This window comes from Oryzias latipes, chromosome 8 (genome assembly GCF_002234675.1).
Source record: "Oryzias latipes chromosome 8, ASM223467v1".
In the NCBI taxonomy this organism is placed as follows: domain Eukaryota; kingdom Metazoa; phylum Chordata; class Actinopteri; order Beloniformes; family Adrianichthyidae; genus Oryzias; species Oryzias latipes.
The window spans coordinates 17,079,779-17,098,893 of NC_019866.2; the positions used below are offsets into that span (position 1 = coordinate 17,079,779).

Here is a 19,115-nt window from a genome sequence, read left to right on the forward strand (position 1 = left end):
TTTGAACACCTTGGAATGGACATTGTGGGCCCAGTGGAGAGAAGCAAGTGTGGTAACCGGTTTATGCTCGTCATTACAGACTACGCAACAAAGTACCCTGAAGTTTTTGCTCTGAAGTCAGTAAAAGCCAAGACGGTTGCTTTTTGCCTGGTTCAGTTTTTTTCAAGGGTTGGTTTTCCAAAGGAAATCCTGACTGACCAGGGGACAAATTTCATGTCTAAACTGCTGAAAGATGTATTTCAGTTACTTGGCATCAAAGGCCTGAGGACTACATCTTACCATCCTCAAACAGATGGGTTAACAGAAAGATTTAATCAAACATTGAAGAAAATGTTACGCAAGTTCATCAATGACACAGGTTCTGACTGGGACCAGTGGCTTCCCTATCTGCTTTTCGCTTATAGGGAAGTTCCACAAGCCTCCACTGGGTTTTCCCCATTTGAGTTGCTGTTTGGACATGAAGTGAGGGGACCTTTAGCGCTGTTGAGGGAAACTAGGGGGGATGGAGAAGGAAGAGAACCAATTAACATTGTGTCTTATGTCATTAAGATGAGAGAAAAGTTGGAGAAGATGTCTGCCCTTGCTCAGGAGCACATGGTGATCTCTCAAACAAACCAGAAAACCTGGTATGACAAAGCTGCTCGCATCAGAAGATTTTGCCCAGGTCATAAAGTGTTGGTGATACTGCCAACAGTGGAGAGCAAGCTACTGGCTAAGTGGCAAGGGCCCTTTGAAGTTATTCAAAAATTGGGTCCCACCACTTACAAAATCTCTGTTCCAGGTCATAGCCACAGCAGTCATGTTCTGCATGTCAATCTGCTGAAGGAGTGGATCCCTGGAGCAGAAGAAAACCACACAGTGACCTTCATAAGGAGCATAGCTGATGAGGAAGTGAAGGAACAATATCTGCCCACTCCATCCGCAACTGCTCTCCAACTAAGCCACCTATCTGAACAACAGCAACTCCAGGTTAGAGCTCTGTGTTCACCAGTTGTGTTCAGTGAGAAACCAGGATGCACCAATGTCACCACTCATGACATCTCTTTGAAAGAGAATGATGTGGTCAAACGCCTAAGTTACAGGATTCCAGAACGGTTACTTGGTCCCCTGCAAAAGGAAATTGACCTGATGCTGTCCCTAGGCATTATTGAAGCTTCTCAGAGTGAGTGGTGCAATCCAATTGTTCTTGTCCCAAAAAAGGATGGAACCATAAGGTTTTGTATAGACTTTCGTTATCTCAACTCTTTTTATAAGTTTGATTCATACCCTACACCACGAATTGATGAACTCATTGACCGCCTTGGTAAGGCAAAATATCTGTCAACAATTGATCTCTCCAAAGGATATTGGCAGGTCCCATTAACAACCAGGTTCAGGGAGCTGACTGCCTTCAGAACACCATGGGGCCTATATCATTTCACTGTCATGCCATTTGGATTACACGGAGCTCCGGCCACATTTCAAAGATTAATGGACAAGGTATTGTGTGGTCTGTCACAGTTTACATCTGCATACCTTGACGACATTGTGGTGTACAGCAACAGCTGGGAAGAACATCTGGAACACCTGAAAATTGTTTTGGAGTGTCTCCACACTGCAGGTTTGACTATTAATCCGGCAAAGTGTGACCTGGTGAGGAAGGAGATCCAGTACCTTGGCTACGTCATTGGGAATGGAGAGGTAAAGCCACAAGTGGAGAAAGGGCAGGCAGTCCTGTCCTTTACCTCAAACTAAGAAACAGTTAAGATCTTTCCTTGGCATGTCTGGCTGGTATCACAAATTCATTCCCAATTTTTCAACTAGAGCAGCTTCACTGACTGACATGACAAGTAAAAAGGGCCCCAGCCTGCTGCAGTGGACAGAGAAATCAGAACTAGCTTTTAGAGACATTCAACAAGCCTTAAGTGGACATCCTGTTCTGAAGTGTCCTGACTTTCAACAACATTTCATACTGCAAACTGATGCTTCAGACAGAGGGCTTGGTGCTGTACTGCTCCAAGGACCTATTAAACATCGCCATCCTGTTGCTCTCATCAGTCGCAAACTGCACCCCAGAGAAACCCGTTATTCTACCATCGAGAAGGAGTGTCTGGCGGTGAAATGGGCCTTGGATTCTTTCAAGTATTACCTTTTGGGAAGGTCCTTCACCACAGAGACAGACCATAAAGCACTGAAATGGCTGGAAAGCATGAAGGACACGAACAGCAGAATCACCCGTTGATACCTGGCGATCCAGCCTTTCAACTTTGAAGTCATCCACATCCCTGGCAAAGAAAACATCGTTGCTGACTATCTTTCCCGCTGCCATCGGGAAAGTCCGGAGGAGGGGGAGTGTGTGGTGGTTCAACCTCAAACCACCAGGTGTTAGTATTTCTTTATTTTTCTTTAAATTCAAAACATTCATTTTTACTTTGTTTACTTAAAATAAATTAACAATGGGTGCACACATTTGATTAATTTGTTTTAAGTGAGAAAAAGTAGTTTATTCACTTTTGTTTGTTTTCTGAGTTTCCATCTCAGGTGAGCCATCCACAGTAATCAGCAGAGGAGATTGGGAAATTCCACTGGGGAACTGCAGGGGTTGCCAACTCTCCTCATGGACTTTATTTTTGCTTATTTAAATGAAATGATTTAGTCCACTTTTTGTTGAAGAATACTTTTGTATCATATGAATTTTGTTTGGTTTCTGTTTCTCTGTTTTGTAATCAGATTAATTAGTTTGAATGTTTAATTAGTTAGTTTCCCCTCCCTCATGTGTCTATGGTTTGTCCCTGTCTATAAAGCTTCCCCAGTGTGTCAGTGTAATGGCCAAGTCTGGTCAGGCCTGTTCAGGGGGGTATTCCAGGAAGCATGTTTAAACTAGCCTGACTTTGACCCTGAACTCTGGCTGAAATCCGCCTGAACTTGCTTACTCTGGGTATGTCGGTTCCAAAAGACCAGATATGAGTTGGCGTAATTACGCTCGACCTGGTAACCCTGGGTTAACGCACGGTACATAAAGACATTCTCAATAGATCGCCGATTTCTGGAGTCACCATGGAAACGCGTGGAGAAAAAAAAAGAGAGCGCGGCACTTGAGACGGAACTGAGATGGAGTCTGAGATTTTAATGACGGCGGATAGAAATTATAAGCCCATCAAAAAAGTAACACGGCTGAAAAATAATTTAAATAATTGAGTTACATTTATTCAAACTCAATAATTGTTTATACAACTCAAATTTACGTATTTATCTAACTAAATGTACTCCATTAATTTTTTTCCATCTTAATTACTTATATTTCTTGAACTTTCATATGTCTAAGTTTGAGCCGGCAGATATGCTCATTTTTATAACAATAAAAAGGGCGGGGGAAAAATGCACGGAGTGCAAAAACTCATTAAAGAATTTTCCGTCACTATCATAATATACTAAAGCGGTAGGGGTGCTATATAAACTCATCATCCTCTCCTTTACTCTCACTCATGGTGCAGAGACGTAAGCACAGTAGGACAAAATAGCTCGGCAAAACACGGTGAAACACAGTAAAACAGCTATACAACTAAACACATTTTAAAAAAAACCTCACACTTAAACCCAAATCCGTCCAGACAGGCAAAGGGAATGATATCCCAGAATCCCTTGAGGTGCCGATTTAACAGCAGCATCAAAGTTACACCTACTTAATTGAATTAATTTGAACAAAAGGAAAATAATTGTCTGAAAACTACATGTTATTTGTAAGGTGACCTAACAGAAAAATGATTTATCTTAACTGAAGCAAATAATTAAGTTAGATCAAAGTAAAAAAGTTTCTTTCCAACATCCATATGTGGTCTTATCACCCTCTCACGGTGGAAAAAGTATTATCTGAGCTTTTTCATCCACTAAATCATCTTCAAATGGACACGCCATGCTGCTTCACCTCTCTGTAAACAAACTAAGCTTCAACTAAACCTGCTCCGGACCAGGTTATGTTCAGAGCATGAGTTGCCATGGTAACTTGACCTACCCTGAAACATACCTCCATTTCTGGAACCGAAAGCTGAGGTTAGCCTCAAACTTATCGTCGGAGCTAGCATAACCTGCTTTCTGGAATACCCCCCAGTTTAGTCCCACTTGTTTTATTTCATTTAGTTATGTTTTCAGTTGGGCTCAAATTACTTTAGTTTTGAAACTATTCTGTTTTTGTACCTTTTTTATCTTCCTTTACAAAGAAAAAAAAACTACAAAAAAAACAATATTAAAAGATCTTGCAAGAAACCCCTATTTTTGTCCATTGACTAATTGTGAACCTTCACAGGGTGCAACAAGCTGCATGAGCGCCCTGAATTCCTCATTTTCGACAAGGGTGAATGGCTGACAGTCTTTAATGATCATGTTGACCACAGCCTCATCCAACGCTTGGTTGTTAGGACCTGAAAGCCAAAAAGAAATATTTTGTTTAAGGCTTGTTAAAGGGCTGCAATTTTACAAATAATATTGCAGAGTTACACAAAGCCTTTTGTGTGTAATAAAGTATTTTTGAAAATTTAAGGTTTGTGAGAATTTCATCATACCTGGGGTACTCACAGCAGGAGTGTCTGCCGACTCTTCATTGCCATGCCGAGCTCTATAATGCCTCAGTATTGATGACGTGCTCTTATTGATGTAAGACAATTCAGTTGAGCAGAGCCGACACTTCACCTACAATAAAACAAAAAGTTTATCTGAAAACAAATCAAGCCTCGTAGTAGAATAGAGTAGAAACACTGAATTAAGAACTAACAATAAACAATGGCCAAAGGAGGAAAAGATTTACCTTATTCGGCGTCAAAAGATCAAAATTATTCCAGACTTGGGAAAATTTCCTAGAGCGGTCCATGAGTAGAAGCAATGCAAAAATTCCAAAAGGCACTATAAACAGTTTACTCTCCATACAACAAACCCACGACATGTTGATGCAGTTCGTTTGCTTATAAACACAATTTGGCACCGGCAAATCCAAATGATACACTTCCTGTATCGGTCACGTGATTTTTGTTAAAGCGATACACGCACCGATACGGGGTTTCACACTTGTGCACTCGGCACAGTGCTGACGCACCAGTGTCGCTCGTCCCATCACTACTGTGGACAATGTCCTTCACAGTGGACCGTGGCATGTCAAAGGCCCTGGCTACCACACTGTAAGATGTGCCACACGCCAGCGAGAACCACCAGATGCTCTATGGTCCTGCAGGTCAACCAAAGATCCGGTCTTGTATCGGACTGACCATCAGCGTAGAGGGCCAGGACAGGCACCTTTATGTTGGCAAAGCAGTAGAGACGTGAAAGACCCTGTAAAATGGAACATTAATCATTTCATTTAGGCAATTAAATCTCCTTTTTGGAATTTTTGTATTTATTTTGATGTCTTACGTTTTAGTGTATAAAGTATTTTTGAGTGCTGGAAAATTTCATGTTGTTTTTTTGGCTGGCTTTTTGGATTGTCATATTAATTTTCCTCCCCCGTGAACCCCCCGTGAACCGCCACCTTAACGTGGTGGGGGAGTTTGAGAGCTCGGATGATCCCAGGAGCTAAGCTGTCTGGGGCTTAAGCCCCTGGTAGGGTCTCCCATGGCAGAGAGATCCTGGGTGACAAGCCAGACAAAGAGCGGTTCGGAAGCCTCTGATGAAACGTAATACCGAGGACCCGATTACGTCGCCCGGATTGGCGTCACCGGGGCCCCGCTCTGGAGCCAGGCCCAGGGTCGGGGCTCGCAGGCGAGCGCCTGGTGGCCGGGGCTCTTCCCACGGGCCCCAGTCGGGCACAGCCCGAAGGAGCGACGTGGGACCACTCTCCCATGGGCCCACCACCCGTAGGAGACCTCAAAAGGGGCGGGTGCAATGTGGTTTGGGTGGCAGTCGAGGGCGGGTGCCTCCGCGGCCCAAACCCCGATCATGGAACCTGGCTTTTGGGACATGGAATGTCACCTCTCTGGGAGGGAAGGAGCCTGAGCTGGTGCGAGAGGTTGAGAGATACCATCTAGATATAGTCGGCCTCACCTCCACACATAGCTTGGGCTTTGAAACTCAGTCCTTAGAGAGGGGTTGGACTCTCTACCACTCTGGAGTTGCCCAAGGTGAGAGGCGGCGGACTGGCGTGGGCTTACTCGTGAGCCCCCAGCTCAGCCGCCAAGTGTTGGAGTTCACCCCGGTGGACGAGAGGGTCATGTCCCTCCGCCTCCGGGTGGGGGACAGGTCTCTAACTGTGGTTTCGACTTACGGGCCGGGAGTACCAGGCCTTCTTGGTGTCTCTCGAAGGGGTACTGGAAAGTGCCCCAACGGGGGACTCCATTGTCTTCCTGGGGGACTTCAATGCCCACGTGGGCAATGACAGTGGCACCTGGAGGGGTGTGATTGGAAGGAACGCCCCCCCGATCTGAACCCGAGTGGTGTTTTGTTATTGGACTTCTGTGCTCGTCATAGTTTGTCCATAACGAACACCATGTTCGAGCACAAGGGTGTCCATCAATACACCTGGATTCAGGACACCCTAGGCAGGAGGTCCATGATCGACTTTGTAGTTGTTTCAGGCGACCTTCGGCCCTGTGTCTTGGACACTCGGGTGAAGAGAGGGGCGGAGCTGTCTACCGATCACTACCTGGTGGTGAGTTGGATTCGCTGGCGGGGAAGGAGGCCGGAAAGACTTGGAAGACCCAAACGTACTGTGAGGGTCTGCTGGGAACGTCTGGCTGAGCCCTCCGTCAGGGAAGTCTTTAACTCCCACATCCGGGAGAACTTCAAACAGGTACCGAGGGAGGTTGGGGACATTGAGTCCGAGTGGACCATGTTTTCCACCTCCATTGTCTCTGCTGCTGCTCGGAGCTGTGGTCGCAAGGTCTCTGGTGCCTGTCGCGGCGGTAACCCCCGAACCCGGTGGTGGACACCGGAAGTAAGGGATGCCGTCAAGCTGAAGAAGGAGTCCTACCAGGCCTGGCTGGCCTGCGGGACTCCAGAGGCAGCTGACAGATACCGGCAGTCTAAGCGAGCTGCGGCCTGGACTGTTGCGGAGGCGAAAACTCGGTCCTAGGAGGAGTTCGGTGAGGCCATGGAGAAGGACTATCGGTTGGCCTCGAAGAAATTCTGGCAAACCATCCGGCGACTCAGGAGGGGAAAGCAGTTCTCCACAGGCACCGTTTTCAGTGCAGGTGGGGAGCTGTTGACTTCGACTGGGGACATTGTCGGGCGGTGGAAGGAATACTTCGAGGATCTCCTCAATCCCACTGACACGCCTTCTTTTGAAGAAGCGGAGAGTGAGGACTTTGGGGTGGGGCTGTCTATTACCCGGGCTGAAGTCACTGAGGTAGTCAACGAGCTCCTCGGTGGCAAGGCCCCGGGGGTGGATGAAGTCCGCCCTGAGCACCTCAAGTCTCTGGATGCTGTGGGAGTGTCTTGGCTGACACGTCTCTGCAGCGTCGCGTGGCGGTCGGGAACCGTACCACTAGACTGGCAGACAGGGGTGGTGGTTAACCTCTTTAAGAAGGGGGACCGGAGGGTGTGTTCCAACCATAGGGGAATTACACTCCTCAGCCTCCCTGGGAAAGTCTATGCCAGGGTACTGGAGAGGAGAGTCCGTCCGATTGTCGAACCTCGGATTCAGGAACAACAGTGCGGTTTCCGTCCTGGTCGTGGAACAGTGGACCAGTTCTACACATCTAGGGTGCTGGAGGGATTGTGGGAGTTCGCTCATCCAGTCCATATGTGTTTTGTGGATTTGGAGAAGGCGTTCAACCGCGTCCCCCGTGGCATCCTGTGGGGGGTGCTCTGGGAGTATGGGGTCCGGGGAGCCTTACTGAGGGCTGTCCGGTCTCTGTATGACCGGAGTAGGAGCTTGGTTCGCATAGCCGGCAGTAAGTCAGACCTGTTCCCGGTCCACGTTGGACTCCGGCAGGGCTGCCCTTTATCACCGGTTCTGTTCATAGTTTTTATGGACAGAATTTCTAGGCGCAGCCAGGGGCCGGAAGGGATCTGGTTTGGGGACCACAGGATTTCCTCTCTGCTTTTTGCAGATGATGTTGTCCTGTTGGCTTCATCGAACCGGGACCTCCAGCGTGCATTGGGGCGGTTTGCGGCCGAGTGTGAAGCAGCTGGGATGAGGGTCAGCACCGCTAAATCTGAGGCCATGGTCCTCGACCGGAGAAAGGTAGTTTGCCATCTCTCGGTGGGTGGAGTGTCCTTGCCCCAGGTGGAGGAGTTTAAATACCTCGGGGTCTTGTTCGCGAGTGAGGGAAGATCGGAGCGTGAGATTGACAGGCGGATCGCAGCGGCGTCCGTAGTTATGCGGTCGCTCTATCGGTCCGTCGTGGTGAAGAGAGAGCTGAGCCGAAAAGCAAAGTTCTCTATTTACCGGTCGATCTACGTTCCAGTACTCACCTATGGTCATGAGCTATGGGTCATGACCGAAAGAACGAGGTCCCGAATACAAGCGGCTGAAATGAGCTTCCTCCGTAGGGTGGCTGGGCGCTCCCTTAGAGATAGGGTGAGAAGCTCGGTCACCCGCGGGGAGCTCGGAGTAGAACCGCTTCTCCTCCACATCGAAAGGAGTCAGCTGAGGTGGCTCGGGCATCTAGTCCGGATGCCCCCTGGACGCCTCCCTGGAGAGGTGTTCCGGGCATGTCCCACTGGGCGGAGGCCCCGGGGAAGACCCAGGACACGCTGGAGAGACTACGTCTCTCGGCTGGCCTGGGAACGCCTCGGGGTCCCCCCAGGGGAGCTGGAGGAAGTGGCTGGGGTGAGGGAAGTCTGGGCATCTCTGCTCAGTCTGCTGCCCCCGCGACCCGGTCCCGGATAAGCGGAGGAAGATGGATGGATGGATGGATGGATGGACATTAATTTTCAAAAATGAAAGTGTTCTGTAAATCTTTTTTCTAAATAAACTGATATAGCACCCTTTGTGTTGAAGGCTGATATGGTTTGACAGAAGAAAAAATGCAAAACTTTTTCTGAACTCACAAGAACATACAACTCATGCTCCACTGTTGAAAAAGGATGTTAAACTCTTGCCCAGCAGATAGTGTAACCCTGAGCACAATTAGTAACAAATGCTTAAGTTTAACATAAAAAAAAAAATAAGTTTAACTCACAAATTGTTCATATATGGCTAGGACAGGGGTCCGGAACCTTTTTGGCTCAGAGCCATAAACACCACATGTTTTTAAATGTAATTTCGTGAGAGCCATACAATAATGTTGCGTTCCTTTCCCACACTGAGGCACTGAGACTTAACCTCTTTTAACATTCTTTACTCTGGTTACTGTAGGCCATAAAAAACGCCGTACAATTTGTTCAGCAACTCCTGAATCTCTCCCACCGAGAGCGCTCTCCCAACTTTTTATTCCCCCGCTCTCGCACAGGCCCTCCTATTTCCCTTATTCGACCCATAGCTGAACCCCTTTGGCCCAAACCCCCCCCAACCGACAGGCTGAGTGACAAAACTGAGGGTCAATCAGCATCTCTGTTTGATGAGTTCAATGAACTCCAGAACTTACAACACGACCCAACAGCCACCCAATGCAACTCAGTCCACTACAACAGCGTTCCCCAACCTTAAGTCCGTCGCGAACCGTTTTGATGTCTGGCAAAATTCTGACGAACCGGCATATTATGTGAGGCGGACTAACACTGTAGTAACGGTACAATAGAGGCAGGGACACATGGTACGACGTACTCTGCACTTTTGATTTCAATGTACATCGCACACGTGTCATCATCTTCTCCCTTTCCCACACTCACAGTGCTAAAAAGAAGTGAATACAACAGGAAGAAATAACTCTGAGGGTGAAACAACATAACTGATGAAAGGACCCATAGGTGAAAAGAAACACCCATGCTCAACCCTATTTTAATCAAAGCAGGCAAAGGGGATTATTTCCCATAATTCCTTGTGCTGCCAGCTCCGAGAGTAACCCCTGCAGCCTGTGGAACTATGACACCAGACCAAACGTGCACGTGACCGACACTACAATACAACAAAGTAATATGATATGACCTGCATGAAAACTGTGGTATTTTCTAAACATAACAATAAACACAAATTATGACATGAGCTCCGTCCTGTCTGCCCACAACACTCTGGTCGGTGTGATAATGTTTAAACATACCTTCAAATAAGAGCATGAAAAATATGACTCACCACAATGCTGAATGGTGCGTGGGAATCTCCTGTTGGGATAAATCCGTATTTTAAGTAGGACTCCTGATACTGTCTTTTAAATGTAGCTTTCTTTTTTTGGGAGTCGAAGGCTCCTCTTCTGTCTCCTGGCTGGGCCTTTTCCCCTTGGCAAACTTTCTAAAGACGTTTGTTTTTTATTCATTTTGCCAGCTCCTGGGATTTATTTTAGCGGTATCCTACCGAGATGAGCACTTTGGCCTGTGTCAAGAGTGACATAGACGGATGTAACAGAGAATCGGGCAATTTTTCAAAGTAAAATATCTTTCAGATTCCCAAATAAATAAAACGGATGTAATGTACCAAATGCGCAACAAAATGTTTAAAACTGAAATTAGAAGTGAATGTGTGCATTTTATGCTATTTCAAGTACAATAGATCTGTGGATTCTTATTAATAACATTGTCATGCTCTTGCTAATAAATGATGAGTGTGTCTTAGCTTTAATGTGACTTCTGGTGCTGCATTGTGGTTTTGCTGATAGTCTTGTTTGGTTGATACGTGGTGAGTTTCAGCATCATGCAGGCGGTGAGACTTCTATCCGTTAAACGTGATCGTAGGTTGGTCTGAATGTTCTTTAGATGTGAGAAAGACTGCTCACATGCACACGTGGAGCCAAACATTGTCAGTACAGCAATACTCACACGCTGCAGTGTGTGGTATGTGACAGCCAGCATGTTCTAATTTTTGAAAACCAATGTGTTTGTAAATTTATTATTTATAAATCAGCCATGGTTTCCATTATCAGAACACAGCAGATTCATAAATAGTATTCGTAAAATGTTCATATTTATTAGGTTTTTGTTTGGAATAAAGGGGTCATAATCTGCGTTAAATAGAAGTAGTTCGCCACCAGACCACGTGGTGGCGGTAATGTGCCATTTTGTTTTCTTGTCAAGCGCAATATGAAAAACACCCGAAAGAGAAAAGAGGTGAGCATGGTGTCCGAATTGCTTTTAAAATCCAGAGAACTATATAGTGCCGCACTAGGGTTTTGGTAGTTGTATTATCGAATTACATAAATGCCAAAAATTGAAAGGGCGTAAAGACAACTAAGCGGGCGTATTTAGAAACTGAGTGAGTGAACCTTAAAACTGTGATGGCGCAATTCTAACCAAGCGACCCCGTATTTTACAACTGAACGGCTGAAATCCTAACTGAGCAGTGATCCTGCTCGGTCAGTTCTCTTTTGCATCCTCACCTGGATTTACGCTCAGTGTTAAGGGGATGTTTTTGTCACTTGGGGGCGGTATTCAGGGGTGTGTTTGTCACTTAGGGGCAGGAACCTTTCTGGTTGATCTGATTGGTTGAAATTTGCATGCCAAGCAGCGGGGCGGGACTTTCATTTTGGGGCTTTAATAGAAATCGAACAGCGGCTGTAACGTGGATTAAAAGCATTAAAACGGTAACAAATGCAGTGAATTTCACATGAGAAAAACTTACAGCACAAAAAAACCCGCTGCACTTTCTTACCTTAGTTTTGGGTCGTTGGTTAATGTTTTAATCCACGTTACATCCGCGTTTTTTCTTCTATGATTGCCTCTAACAGGAGGGAGGACAAACAAGTTTGACACAAAGAGCCGACATCTCTAACTTTGATAGTCAAAGAGCCACACCACACACTGACCTGCCAGACAGACACACAATTAAAGCCATATTATTTCTCATAACCCCCTCCTCTCCTTACAACAGCACTGGATTAAACGGGGCCGTTTCAGTTTAGTGTTTTTTCTGTATTTAACGTTAACACACATACCGGTGAAACGTGCATGCTGGTGTGTGTTTTAAAAAGGCAGCGAGCGCAAAACTGAGTTGGTTGTGATTTATTTTTTCAGTTATCAATCAGCATTTATAATCCATCGAAGTCCTCATCTTCTGTATCTGGAACAGCTGGGCTACATCTCTATCAGACACGCCGGCTTCCCTTTCCTCATCATCAGAGTCCGTCTCTTTGCTATGCGGCTCCAAAGAACAGTGACAGCAGACGCCTCAGGCCAAGTTTAAGTCCTGCAGTCCCAAAGTGTGGCGTAACTCGCCAGCGCTGCGTCCCGGTAAGGGGGGAGGATGGACAGCTTTCACGGTCATCTGCTGGAAGTAGCAGCGCTGAGCCTCGAGTTGATCTTCCAACACAGGCCTTTCCTTTTTCGCGGAAACTCAGCTGCTGCTGCGTCTTCTTGTCTTGTCGGAGTTGGTTTTCCAGCTTCCTCACTTGTGAACCATAGATTTATTATTTTAACTTCTCTGGCAGCTGTTCGATAAGATCTCCACAGATTCAGACTTCCTGCTTCAATAACTCTTCTGATAAACGTTCAAATGTGTCAGCAAGTATCTCAATCCTTTTGTATTAACACAGAGAGTGAACCACAAATGCATTTCTGAAGAAAAAAGATTATTTTTTTTGCCTTTTAATCAGAATTGTTCGCTTTAAGCTGTGAATGCAGACATGCAGCAGCCGGCTGTCAAGGGACCGTCAACAAAGTACAACCTCTGTGAACTGTGAAACACCACTGTGTAAAAATCAATAATCTTACAAAGAAATCATAAAATGATCATAAAGCATATTATTGTTACAATACATATTTTGTAGTAAAGTCCATCTTCATTTTATCTTGTTGCATATACTTTTTCAAATTTTAATAGATATGAATCATGACTTACGTTATCAGTAACTTGACATGACCTTATTGTCATACTAAAATAAAGATTGTCAATAGTTCACTTTGTTTATTTATAGGAATTTTTCACATTTACAAATGGATCAGATTTGGTCAAAAATCCTCAATAGCTCTGAAGATGCCAGAATTTTTTTTTTGCATAATCTTTATTTTAGTAGGAAAATATAATATAATAAAATAAAATAAGGTCATGATTAGTCAGTACAGGAAGTTTTGTGTCAGTAACTACAGCATCTTCAAAGCCATTGAGCATTTTTGACCATATCTGGTCAATATTTAAATATGAAAAATTCCTAACAATAAACAACGTGAATTAGGACATAATCTTTGTTGCAGTAGGACAATAAGGTCATGATTAGTCAATACAGGAGGTTTGGTGACAGAAGCTTTAGTATCTTCAGAGCTATTGAGTATTTATGTTATGATTCATATCTCTATTAATTTTTAAAAACTATAAGCAATAAAATGGAGGTTGACTTTCTAACAAAATTAAGTATAATAAATAATAATGTAGCATGACTATGCTGACGAGTCTTCATTACCAGTTCATATAAATATAGACATTTATTCGCTTTTTAAAAGTTCACTGATTTTTACAGAATGCTGTTTCACAGAGGTTGCACTTTTTTGACGCTCCCTTGGCAGCCGGCTCGCTGCTCTGTCTGCATTCACAGCTTGAAACGAACATTTCTGATTAAAAGGCAATAAAAACGAACTTTTTTCTTTAAAAATGCTTTTGTAGTTCACTCTCTGTGTTAATACAAAATGAGTGAGATACTTGCTGACACATTTGAAGGTTTATCAGAAGAGTTATTGAAGCAGGAAGTCCGAATCTGTGAAGATCTAATTTAACCAAACTGCAGCTGGTCTATTCCCGTGTTCCTCCGCGTAGCTGATAGCTGCAGTTTAAACTATGCCTCATAATCGTGTCTCTTTGCATTTCCAGGGTTTGTTCTGCATTATTCACATATCTGCTCCTTTGTACTATGGGGGGGGGGGGTCTTCTTTCACGGCCTTATGGTTGTGAAAGTACTGAATATAGAAAATATGATAAAAGGCAGAGAGCCGCACGCAGTTCAAGAGCCGCCTGTTAACCCCCCCCCCCCCGCACTGAAAAATGAAGGTCCCGCCCCTCTGCCTCGCCGATAGGCCATGCAAATTTCAGCCGATCAGATCAACCAGAAAGGTTCCTGCCCCAAAAGTGACAAAAACGCCCCCTTAACCCTTAAACTATCCTATGTACTTTATCGTTGGGAGTTGGGTCATCTAGACCCACTAGACAGTGCTCTGAACCTTTTTTTTTCAATGATTTGTGATCTTCACTGGTGTCCATGGATTACATGAAATCTTTCCAACTTTATCCACCTTTGTCATGGTAGGGAGAACACGTCAGTGTAAGGGTGGGGTCATCTAAGATAGCACAAAAAGGAATTGACCGCGCAAGATCACTTCTCAGTTAGAATTGCGCCTGCGCGGTTTTAAGGTTCACTCACTCAGTTCCTAAATACGCCTGCTTAGTTGTCTTTACGCCCTTTCAGTTTATGGCAGATTTGTAATTCCATAGTTGTATCCCCTCTTTGCATTTTCGTTTGAATTATGACACAGAATAAGTGGTTTTTAAGTAGAAAATGAAAAAGCATTTTTAATTATTAATTTTTCATTTTAATTTTGAGTCATTTGATGCTGTTGCACTTTGACAATGAAAAAGCATTTCTGTTAAACAATTTTCATTGTCAAATTAGTCACTCCTAAATGAATTTTACTACACATTTACCAGAGAACTTTTTGAAAATGAAATGTCAAATAACTTTTTCATTATCATTTTAATTAAGTGACAGAATAGGCGTTGTTTTAAGAAGAAAATAAAAAGCATTTTGGCAGATTGCTTTTTTATTTTTAATTTGGGGTAAAAAAAATGCAGCTTCATTTTGAAAATGAAAAAGCATTTCTGGTGAAGTCAAGCGGAGAAAATCTAAGTACATGGTTATGCCACTAGAGGGCGCTTCCTGAATTTTCAATGACCAGTTAAGCAAGGAAGTGGTGAACTCTGAGGAGGGAAAACGGTCAGACCGTTATTTGACAGTTATTTTGATCTGCGGATTCAAGAAGGTTGAAATCTGACATGAAGAGCCGTTAACAGACATTAAGAGGGTTAACAAAAAATAAAAAGGCAAAAAAAGAAGTTGTGTTGACTGTAATAGTTGTAAAAAGTATTCAGTTCTAAGCTATTTGATGAAATTAGTATTTTGATTTGTACAACTGTCTCTGCATTTTACGTGTGATTTATAGCAGTGCTCGACAAAGCTAATGTGGCCGGTGTTCAACTTTGCCGTCATCCCTGTTACAGTTCGGTCCACGGAGCACCTGCTGTAGTTATTTTTGTTACTTTTTTCCTTTAATTTGATCTTTTTCTCTTTTTGTTTTGTTTGCACTTGTTTCTTTCGTGGTATTGGAAGATCGGAAAGTTACTGGCTAAAAGAAAAATCCAGATGACATAATAGATTCACAGTTTGTTTTATTTATTTTTTCCTCCTGATTAACTTTTTTTTAAATCTGAAATCCTGAGTTACATTTTTGTTTTGGAATAAAGTACGGAGCCCGCCGGGTGCCAGTGGTTAAAAATAAAAAAAATCTGATAAACTGTGCTCACGGAATACTAAATTGTGCGCATGGATTAGTAAACCGTGCACACCATTTAGTAAACTGTGCGCACAGATTACTAAAGCGTGCGCACCGATTACTAAATGGTGCGCACGGATTAATCAATTATGCTCCTACTGTTACGCAATCGTGCGCGCATACAAAGTGAGCATAGAAGATAAACTCTTAGCTTCGTGTTTGCAGGGATGTGAGGGTGCTTTGGTACAGTGTGCGCAACGTAGGAAACTTCAGACCACACTCCGTTTCCCTGTTCTGCTGCGCCGACTCCAGAACCGTGTCCCCCGGGAGATTTGTACTATCTCCAGACCGAGGAAGGGCGGAGGAGGCTTTTGGGGGACCAGTCCTGACAAACCGTGAACACAATCATGTGAATTTGTGTTACCATTCAGGTCCAGACAAAATTAAGGCTGATGGTTACACCAGTTTAAGTCGATCCACGGCTAAATCGCTCATTAGCACGTCAAATGTTGTTAGCATGTATGTTGTATTAACCTATTAACTTAATCCTAAACCTTCTTCCGTGTCAGTTCAGCCAAAAAAAGCCCTGGGCGCACGGATTTAAAAAAACTATAAGCGAACATGCACTTAGTAATAATCATAATAATAAAAGCATGTTTAAATGGTCATGTCCCTGTGTCTATCGGAGCTTAGCATTGTTTACATGAAGATTTCTCTTCCTCAATGAACTATCCAGACCAATCACTACCGTAGACGTCATCGGAGAAACGTACAGCCAATCAGATGGTGTGACGTCATCATTAGTCGTAGACCACCGAACACAAGAAGGGACTAATGATGACGGACTGCAGTCGGAAGTCTCCTTCGTTGCGCACACTGTACCAAAGCACCTTCACATCCCTGCAAACATGAAGCTAGGAGTCCATTTGCTCTGCTTAGAGGCATGCACATGCGATGAATGTGCATGCACCACGATTGCGCAACAGTACGAGCATAATTGATTAATCCGTGCGCACCAGTTAGTAAACTGTGCACACAGATTACTAAAGCGTGCGCACGGTTTACTAAATAGTGCTCACGGTTTACTAAATGGTGCTCACGGTTTACTAATCCCTTTAGTAATCCGTGCGCACGCTTTAGTAATCTGTGCGCACAGTTTATCAGATTTTTTCCCCTTTATAACCACTGGCACCCGGCAGGGTCCGTAATAAAGAACCCAAAGACAGTTTTGTCTCCTGTGCGGGCTTCATTTTGCCAGGCTACACTGGTTTTGACTTTTATTTTTAATTATGCTACACAAATGCTTCCATACCTCACCAGCCATCAACCTCACGGCTCACACTGACCCTTTGTAAGGAGTGACTAATGGTGTGTATACATCCAAACGTGTTCCCACATGTATTCACACAGTTATTCGGCAAGTGTTTTTTGACATACACTAACCAAATTTAACAAGTTTTTCCTGCAACTTTGTTTCGTTCTTTTTTTTTCGTTTTCTGCAACTATGTCAGGGTGAAATGTTAACTGGCGTTAAGACGTTTCCTATCAAAGAAAGAGAGACACTAATGAGTTTGAGCGTCTCTCTCTCTCACTAGCCGTCGACGCTTTGAGAAGAAAAGGAGGAAGCAGAGGGAGGGGAGCCAGTGCGACTGCAGCAGCACTTAACTCCGCTTCTGGCCAGCGTAACATCTGAAGTAACACTTAAATAAGAATAATAAATTACAGGAAGAAGACGCACAATTTCCTCCCTTTTTGCTGCAACAACTTGCGGTGATCATCCGTTCGCTTCAAACATTAACTAAGACGCTCGGAGAATGGCAGACTCGGCGGCGGCAAACAGTGACGGGGAAGACGGACCCCGGCAGCCCATGCGGGGCTTCGCTCGGCAGGGAGCGCTCCGCCAGAAGAACGTCCACGAAGTCAAGGACCACAAGTTCATTCCGCGCTTCTTCAAGCAGCCCACCTTCTGCAGCCACTGCACCGACTTCATCTGGTGAGCAGCAGACATGCATGCTGGGAATGTGTTATTTAGTTTTATACAGTGACAAACTGAATACGCATATTAAACAAAGGGATTAGCCCTCACTAAAGCAGCATCAGCTGCTTTTTCATTGACTAGGAAATTGCAAATTGTATTTGCGATAATAAATTCGCCAAATAGACTATCTCGAAAAAACTCGCGTAAAGGCCCGTACACACCGGGACGAATATTCGCCAGGCGTTATTCGCCAGCGTTTTTCGCCACGTTTTTTGTGTTCACACCCAGGCGATTTTCGCTGACGATGAGTGGAGTGAACATGCAATTTCATTCCCTGACATTAGATGGCGCTTAATGTAAAACCGAAATACTCCTGTACACAAGGTGGCGCTGCGCAACTTTACGCTTCTTAAAGTCGCTTTTCACTCAGAAGAAGAGAGCAAGTATTTACACGCTTGTCAGAATCAAACAAAGAAAACATGAATATTTCAAGCACCAGTAGCTCCAACTGGTGCTTGGTTCGGGGATGTTTTAGAATGTCCGTCATTATTGCTTCGCGGCTGTGTAGACGCTACTTGGCGTCTATCTTCTTCGCTGGTATGTGTGCTCAGCAAGGCAGTTTTGTTTGAGCGCCCCCAAGTTGTGTTTTACTGTAACTTCAGACACGTGAGCAAAAGCGCCGTTCTCATTGGTCGAGTAGATTTCGACGCGACGCGTCGAAAAAAAAAAACGAACCCGAGGCGTTTTTTTTTTTTGACGCTTTAACGCCTGGCGTTTTTTCGCGTCGGTGTGCACACTCTCATTGGGGCCCTTTGTTTAGTCACGAGGCGTTAAACGTCGGCGAAAATCGCCGGCGAAATTCGTCCCGGTGTGAACAGGCCTTAAGGAGGTGGTTTTTGAGGCGTACTGAAATTGACATATTTCGTAAAACTGCAATGAAAACACTTTTCAAATTAAATGAGTCACGTGACCAACAACTAGGTGGCAATGAGCTTCTTGGTAGGAGGAACCGGCTGCCTTGGCACTGCACAGCGGGCGCCACAAGAGACCTTACAGCATCACACATCAAAAGTTGAGTGTGTCATGCGGACTTGTTGGATCCACAGCTCCTTTGTAAATTCACCAACCAAAATTTCCAAAAATCCTTTCATCTGTAGCTGCTCACACGTGTAAGGAGCTTGCCAGTGGCGGTTCTACCCTGAATTACTCCCTGGGCGAGACCCTCCCCAGGCGCCCCCCCCCCCCCACCCCCCACCCCCATAGTCACAACAGAACTTTGTTTGTCTTTGTCAACTGACATGTTATATTGTCATTGAAATTAAGAAGTGGATACAAAAGATGTCAGAATTCTGAACAGCATTATAATAGTTATCAGAACACAAAAAATAAAAGACCATAAGCAATGCAAAAATACAGTTAGCTAAGAAATATTAAATCAATATTAAATAAATAATATAAAATAAATATTTTAAAAACATTTATGAATTGGAAATTTAAATTGTCATGTTCTATATCGATCTCTACTTCAGAGAAGAAAAATTAGCTCATGTTTTCCGTCTTCAATCCTTTGATTGGAAAATTTTTAGTTATGACCTGTTGAATTATGTTTTGTCCCCATAGATTTGCAGTAAATGGTAAATATTCATTTTTAAAACTACCTACAGATTTATGG

The 19,115-nt window shown here is 44.2% G+C and overlaps 1 protein-coding gene across 2 annotated transcripts in view; it reads left to right on the plus strand.

Annotated features, from left to right (window-relative positions):
- Positions 1–17,077: 17,077 nt before the first annotated feature.
- Positions 17,078–19,115, plus strand: part of prkcb (protein kinase C beta) — a 301,159-nt gene continuing 299,121 nt past the window's right edge. The window contains exon 1 of one of the 2 annotated variants that reach the window (XM_023957696.1): positions 17,078–17,458. In XM_023957696.1, the coding sequence (XP_023813464.1) occupies positions 17,280–17,458 (179 nt within the window). In that variant the 5' untranslated portion in view covers positions 17,078–17,279. The remainder of the gene's footprint in view (positions 17,459–19,115) is intronic. The other variant, XM_023957697.1, reaches the window with a different exon arrangement.